Raw genomic sequence first — 8,037 nt, forward strand, 5'->3', positions numbered from 1 at the left:
CAGTCCCAGGACCAGGTTGTAACCAGGGCTGGGGGGGGGTGGCGGGAGAGAGGGAGAAGGATGGTGCCATAATGTGCTCCATGCCCCAGTTCAAAGAGGACCTAGAGCTGAAGTTGTGACTAAGGATAAGGAGTGACAAGGGAGGAAGGAGAGGGCAGGTACTGGAGTGCAGATAAGATAGCAGGGGGCTAGCGGTTATATAACTGGATCTATATTTCATTGCTTTCTAGTTTATTTGGCTTCAGTCCTATGAAAAGCTACTATAAAATGGCTCCTTCTAATTAATCAAATATGCTCCCCATATGTATTGACTTAATTTAGTCAATAAAATATTTTGCTATTTAACTTGTTCATACCACTGTGCAGATACAGATAAGACAATGTTGGAATGATCAGTTCCAATCACAGATTAAATTATATACAAGAGTGCAGACCAAGGGAGTTAAATAGTTGCCACTGTGAGGACAAACTGATTTTAAACAACAAGTTGGATCCAAGGTGAATTTGCAGAACTTAACTACTAAGTTAAAAATATTGTGAGATTCTGTACTTACTGAAGTCAATTGCAAATTCATGCTGCCTTCAACTGGATAGGATTTCACTTGTCAACTTTTAAATTATAAACTGAGTATAGTTCATGAAGGAATCAATAAACATGGAACCCCACAATACCATTTTTATAGTCACTTTTTACCAGAGCTGCATTTTAAACTTAAACCCATAATAAAATTTGAGAGCTCTTTAAGTGCCAAGTAATTTAATGGAACATGTGTTCTAGAAATGTCCTTGCTATTAGGAACTAGTGACCTTAAAATTAAATTTGAAGAAATATTAATGGGCAAAGGATTTGGGGTAATATCTTTTTAAAGGTGGGAAAATGGGAACAAAGTTAAATTACTCCTGTATTCATGTTAGGGCCCATGTGAATGCGAGTCAAACCTGATATTATGGAATCTGTATTAAAATACTAAATCTTTAAAATTACTTGAATGTGTTTATTAGCTGGTGCCTCCAGACAGATGGACAACTAAATGCATAGACCAAATGGTGTTGAAATACGATTGTTTTCTGTTTGCACCATAAATCAAGAAGCATGTTTAAAATATATTTTCTTTTTCAGCGCATGATTGCCAATACTATCAGGACAGTGAAATTCTGCCGAAGCCAATCTTTCAGTAAGTATGTTATGATATGTGCAATGTTGGCACCCTCATGTTTAATTAGAATATTAAAATTCAGCTTTTTGTGGATGACAGACATTCTGGGTCATGTGAGGCTGATTTTTAGTATTTTCATTGTACCTCGTTTGAGGTCATATACCATGAGAGATGAATGATTGCAGACACTGGCTAAATTGGGCCAGTTTAGAAGCACCATCACTCGTTTGAATCCCTCCACATTCCTTTATAGTACTACCTTTCCTACATAGCTCACCACACAGGCCTCACAAAACTCTTCCATATTCCTCCTCTCAGTAGAAATAATATAAAAAAGAAAACTTAGAATAAGTGAGAGGTTCATCTTATTTTCAGTATTTTCAGCTGATTCAGATCCTAATTCCAGAATCTCATGTTGATAGAGCTTTTTCTTTTTTTCCAGACAGCATCCATGTTTTTGTTATGAGATTCCTATTTTAATTTTGGTTTACTAAGCACCTATAGATCTTTATGTTTAAGTGACTCAGAAATTAGTGGGGTTTGTTAACCTAAATTTTGATACACGCTTATTACTGGTATATATAAATCCAGCTAGCATCAATTGACACATGCACTACATTCATAAACCTCTGAGTATATATAACGATTAGCTTTTTCAGAAATATTCTCTGAGAGAAGACTGAAAAGTTTAAGTACTTACCACATACGTCTTGAAATTATTTTGCTGGGAAACAGAAGATGCTGCGTTCTGAAATTGGGAATCTATAAATGATAATATAGTAATAATTTCATAAACCCTGTGGAAACATGTGTGATGCGAATATACCATATTTATTTGAATAGAAGATGACCCCCCCCGATAATTAGATTTTATTTATGGAAAATTTATAAATTTGTTATACTTTTCCAGGTACAGAATCTAATTATTAGAGGTGTGCTTAAATTTGTCCCTTTTCCACTGCTACACCAGGAAAATTAAATCTGGGAGGTCATGTAGCCACTTTCTCTTTGCCCCACCAACTTCCTCCCCTTGCAGTCCCTTTCTCCCACTCTATTGGCAGACCTTGCTTTCCCTGAGCACATGGGAGTGAGAAACAACTTCGAAAACACTGATCTTGGAAAAAGAACATGCCTGTAGTAATTTACACTTAGTACCCACAGACTTAGTTCATCCAGAATTGATGCATTTAACTTTTTTTGAAACTGCTGCAAGGTTTAGCACAGGTACTCCATAAACACGCTTTTAAGCAGCGCTTTTGTACTTACTTATATAGTACAAACTATTCATGATATTAGTTCAAAGCCAAAAGGCGATAGTTCATTGGGCTGGGACCCTGCGGAGTCAACAGCATTTAAAGCCACAGGGACTCCACAGCTCAGGACTACTTAATACGTGTGTGTACTCCAGATATCCTCCCACAAAGGATCCATGTGCTTAATAGTTCCCCACTCGTAACTGGAATTAGATGTTCTTGTCATGAGTCTTGGGATCCTCCAAAAATGTATATGCAGATGAAGCACAGGGCAACCTGGTCCAGCTCTACCTCATGGAGGGTGAGGCCATGCTAATAATCACATGCACCACACTGAGAGAGGGGGAGACGGCAGGATTCTGGCGAAGTGTTTGGGGCCCTGTTTGGTAATATTTGACAGGCATTTAAGGCTGGTGAAGAAACAAGAATCATTGTAAATAGGAAAGAAAGGCGCAGCTCAGCTGTGAGAGTGAAAAGGAAGTAGAATAGTAAGAAGTATAATGGCTCATCATGATTTGAGAAAGCGTTGGCACTGAGGGGGACTGAGCGCAAAGGGCAGTACCATATTTAGATGGGCTACCTTTGTGATGGTTCCCATCATCATGTTTAGTCCAGATCTGGGGAGTACCTGAAGCCCCAAACTGATATGTCTGGGAAAGAGGATACTTGGCTGGTGGTAGACCCACACACAACTTTGACAATTGAGCTCTGCTGTGTCAGAATTTGTGACTTGATTATTGGGTGTTGCCCAATAGAATTCAGAACTGATTTGGCCCTTGAAATGAAATTTAAAAATAATGTTTGGTCCATGTGGGCGATGTGTTTTGTAATCATGCTCAGTGTTGGCTGCATTTAATCAACTTCACTAGTGGTTTCCATTGCTGAGCATATGCTGCTTTTGGCAGCATTTAAATGATAGACAATGTATTTAATGAGGTTTCTTCGTTTGCAAATATAAGATGAGGGGCTTTTCCCCGTGCTGACTGGGGGAAAAAGCCTCATCTTGTATTTGAGTAAATATGGTACACACCTTTTTGTAGTCATTTAGTACATGTAGATGCCTTGCTTTTTCAAATCAAAATAGCTAACATGATTTTAAATGTTCTTTAATTACAGTTAACCCTTTTACCATAGTGTTATTCAGTCGTAGTGTAATCAAAACTCCCTCTAAATTACAAATGGGCTGGATTTTTAAGTGCCTATGGTAGTGATATTTTCCAAAGCACCTTGTGGCTGGTCTTGCAGTTGACTTAAGTTGGCATTAGACATCAAAGTCCAAAATATAGATCTTCAGTATGAAGGGACCTAAAATTGTGGGCATTTCTGATATTTAAATTTCATAGGGGCCAAAAGTTTTGCTTCTGAGCATGTCCACAAATGTCTCGGCTGAACAGCTCAGTCCATAGTTCATGCCCAAGCCTCAACTGAATTCACAAAATAGTTATTTCTCTTCCTACCTTTTCTGTAGGGCCTGATCCAGTAGTCATTCACAAAGCATACCCAGTGGATCGGGGTCTACACAAAAGATGGCTGGAAGTGATAGTGGCTATGGTACTTAACTGGCAGAGGGGAGACCCCTACTCCAGTCCTAACTCCAGTGACTATTTAACATTAAATTCTTGAGCATCGTTCATTACAAATATTAACTAATGAATTAGAGTCTGGAGTCTTTTGTTTCACTAAAGGAAGTCTAAATCAGTTTTATGGTTATGAGTCAGTGAGAGCTTTGCTGGCTGAAAAGCAGATATTAAAGTATTATAGCTATATAATTTATAACTATTGACTGTTAACATAATATATAAAACTTCACACAAGAGCCATCAATTGTAGACAAGGACATTTGAAAGCAAAGTTAATTTTGGGGGAAAGTGACAAGGAAGAACATGAAATATTCAAGGGAGGGTTAAATCAAATGGATAAAAGTAGTGGAACATAGATTTCTGCATTGGTATCTGGAGTTTTCTTATGATGGATTTGTGGGGAGAGAGAGATATTCTGCTGAGTCATTTGTTTGACCAAGTTTATCAGCTCTACACCCTTTCTCTTCCATCAGATCCTGACGCAGCTCTAACTAATAAGAACCATCAGGATGTACGGAGTTATGTACGCCAGTTAAATGTGATTGACAACCAGAGAACTTTATCACAGATGTCTCACCGACTAGAACCACGTCGAGCATAAGCATTTAAGGAGATGACAAGAAATTATCTTTTTTTTTTTTTTCCAGCTAAGGTCATCTAAGAACCTCACTTGTTCTGCTACTACACTGCCACTACAAAAATAAGCAAAAATATATACAATCTTAGGCAATGCACAATGTACCAGCCATCAGAGAAATCTGGCTGATGAAAAATCTATACAATGTAGCTATAAAGGTGCCCACATTGTGTACGGTTAATTTATTTAGAGCGTACTAAAATTCTTTTACATGGTGAGAATAAAAGTGAGATGTAAAATTGTATAGTTTGGGAAATGTTCACAAAAGAAAAAACTATGAATTAAGGAAATTAGGGAATTTCTTTTCTCTAACTAAAAATGCAATATTTTTGGATTTATTCCCTAGTTTGGGGCCAAAATCTGCCATCACTTTTGCATGTTACCATTATTTTCAGTAGAAAATGCATGTAAGCAACTGATGGAAGAATTTGGGCTAGGAGAGGTTGAATGGTATATTTTCATGGTCTGATATTCAGAGAACTGTTGAAAAAATGTTTTTCTTTAAAACCCAAAAGCTATTAATAAGAATTTCAAGTTTTAACCACATTTGCCTATGACTGAAAAGCACTGTGGCCATTTAAGAAACTTATCAAGACTAATTTGTAATATTCCAAAAGATAAATAAATTAACATTTGTTAACGTTAATTTTTTTCATTACCAGAATTTTTTTTCATTATCAGGATTTTAAAAAGTTCCATTATGAGTTAATATGGTTCTTCAAACCAATAGCATAAAAGTAGCAAAGAACTGGTTCAAAAAGAGCACAATATGTACAAACATAATTCAAGATAATATTTTCCTGGACATTAAAACCTTAAACATCAGTTACAGTTTATTGTGGCTGATTAAAACATATTTTCTGGACTTAAACATTTGCAACTATCGTAATTTTCAGCAATTATTTTTCACTTTCAAGTAGACTATATATAAATGTTAATTCATCATGTTCTAGAATATTTATGTAATAGCTATCGTGCCAAAATAATTATGTTTTATTTAATTTAGCATGTAATTGAAGTACAGTTTTTTTGTCTTTATACTTAGTCTGCATTGTGTGATGTATGTATCATGTAAATAACACGTTGTATCTTAATTAAATGTAATCTGGAAAAAGTAATTTAACTGTCCTTAGCATCTATTATGTGTACTTCAGTCTCCATTCCTGCCTAAATACAGATGTTCTCACATGGCTGATATAGTAAAGTTGAATTGTTGAACTGTAGCGATGGGCTTCCACTTCTACGCAAAATTGGTAAATTCTGTCCTTTTTGAAACCCATTAAGCCCAACACTGGTTGAGAGATTGAACAGCTTACTAGCTGCTATGTTTTGGATTCCAAATAAGATCTTTAAGTTTAATTGTTCAAATGTAAAATATTCCAGAAATAAAGTACTAGATTAGAGAACAACTAGTAACTTATTTCAGATTAAATGCTTGCAATATAAATGGCCTTGTCTTCACTGGGGGGGGCATATTATCTCAGCTAATTCTAAATTGATTTGATAACTTATCTAAATACTATAATCTTCCCTCAGTTGAGAATGTGGCAGGCAAGGAGGAGGAGAGGGTCCCTAGTGAAGACAAGATTAAGGAGGCAATCAAGAGGGTGATAACTTTGGATCATAGTAAAGTAGGGGTTCGAAGGGACTCAGCAAAGTCATCTAATTCAGCACCCCCTACTCCAGGCAGGATCTTCCCTGATGAGTCTATTTATTTTTAAATCTACCACGTATGGAGTTACTCAGCAAAAGAACTTAGGGGTGACAAGAGTGAGGTCTGTGTTTTAGTGTGCACTCTCTCCCATTGGGGTCATTATTTAAGAATGTGAATAATCCCTGAAGGCAGCTACACAATTCCTGTGCTAGTATTTGCGGACAACCAAAAAAAAAGGTGAAAAAATAATGCAGACTTTTTATATGGTGATATTCTTCATTCCATTTTAGCGTTCAGAATAGTGGATGTCTGTGATAAATTGATCAGGTAGGCTTTAAACCTTTGACTCTTGTATCATCTTTACTGAGCTTCAAAGTAAATATCCATAGAAGTGAATAGAGACATTCAACCACTTTCAAAGCTGTTTTTACTATGCTTTTTCAGCAGTAGTATAAGCAGGGAGGGCAATCAGGATAGCAGTCTCAGGCACTGCTTTTGCAGAAGGGGGAGGTGAGGACAAAAATAGCTGCTACTATCATCACCACAGCAGCTGGAGCTGCCCTATGCATCACAACTGCCCCAGGTGCAGAGCTGCTCTACTATCCCTCTGTGTTCCAATAGGGTAGCAAGATATACAGTTTGAAAGCTATCTTTCCCCCCGTAAAGGCAACTTGACCCCTTTAGTCAAAGCTTAAATTCTACAAAAACTGATGAGGACTAGCGTAAAAGTGCTGGTATGTTTATTACTAAATACAAAGGCTAAGTAGAGACAGTCAAAAAACTTGAGGCTGAATTGAGTCAGTCTTTTCAGGTTAATCTAAGCTGCAGAGATTAAACTGAGAAGCAAGTGAACAAATATTCACTTTTGATTCAGGAAATAAAGCCACATGCCTGCAGTGGCCCAGAGTAGAAGCCAGAGTGCACTAGAGCATGCCTCCCAGCCTGCCGGCCAGTGCCAAAGAGAAGGGACTGAAGCTCCAAGGCTTTTTCCCCCTCCCTGGTCAAGTGGAGGAGAGGTCGGGGGGAGGGGGAGTTTTAAACCCTCTACCATGGCCTGCATGAGACCCCAGCCCATGTCTGCCTGGGCAAGGGGCCAGTGCTTGCAAGGCTTGTGTCCCACCCCTGCTCCCCACTCAAGGGAGCAGAAGGGCATCCCCTACCAGACTAAGGAGGGGGTGGGTGGGGAAAAAGGCACTGAATTCATAAAAGCTTGAACAAGAATAGTCCTTTCTCTGAAGCAAGCATGTATTGAACACAGCAATTTGCAACCTCAGGCACACAACAAAGAACAACCAAAAACCTTCACTCATTAAAACACAGTGAGAGCACACACAATTTAGTCTAACTTAAAATGGAATGTAATAGACCAAAAAGACAAGAGAAAGCCTTGCATAAGTCTTAGATAATCCTGAGGGCAGAGTGTCTCCTTACAGCTAGCGATTCAGAAAGTCCTTCTTGGGGAATTAGCAGATGGTCTCAGAGAGCTTCCTTCCCAGAAGACATGCCCCCCCAGCAGACCCAGGCAGGGTTCCTTTGCGGGCCAGGTAGGGGGTTTAAACCTTCCTTCCCCTCCTTAGTGCACTGGCCCCAGGCAGGGGTGTGGCCACATCCCTGCCTCTCTGCTCAAATGGGGAGCGGGGCATGGCGGGGGAAGGGACACAGCTGCCTGGGTGGGACTTCCCTCCGCCCCCAACTGGGCTGGGGTCCAAAGTTATGGGTACAAGGGTGGGAAAGCCTGAAAGGGACTGCCCTCCCA

At 38.7% G+C, this 8,037-nt stretch overlaps 1 protein-coding gene across 2 annotated transcripts in view; it reads left to right on the forward strand.

The window, feature by feature from the left end:
- RAPGEF4 (Rap guanine nucleotide exchange factor 4) overlaps positions 1–5,745 on the forward strand; it is a 304,750-nt gene extending 299,005 nt beyond the window's left edge. For both annotated transcript variants that reach the window (XM_019522934.1, XM_019522933.1), the window contains exons 27-28: positions 1,121–1,175; positions 4,464–5,745. In XM_019522934.1, the coding sequence (XP_019378479.1) occupies positions 1,121–1,175; positions 4,464–4,591 (183 nt within the window). In that variant the 3' untranslated portion in view covers positions 4,592–5,745. The remainder of the gene's footprint in view (positions 1–1,120; positions 1,176–4,463) is intronic.
- Positions 5,746–8,037: the final 2,292 nt, after the last annotated feature.

This window comes from Gavialis gangeticus, unplaced genomic scaffold, assembly GCF_001723915.1.
Source record: "Gavialis gangeticus isolate Ggan-Ray unplaced genomic scaffold, GavGan_comp1, whole genome shotgun sequence".
Lineage (NCBI taxonomy): Eukaryota > Metazoa > Chordata > Crocodylia > Gavialidae > Gavialis > Gavialis gangeticus.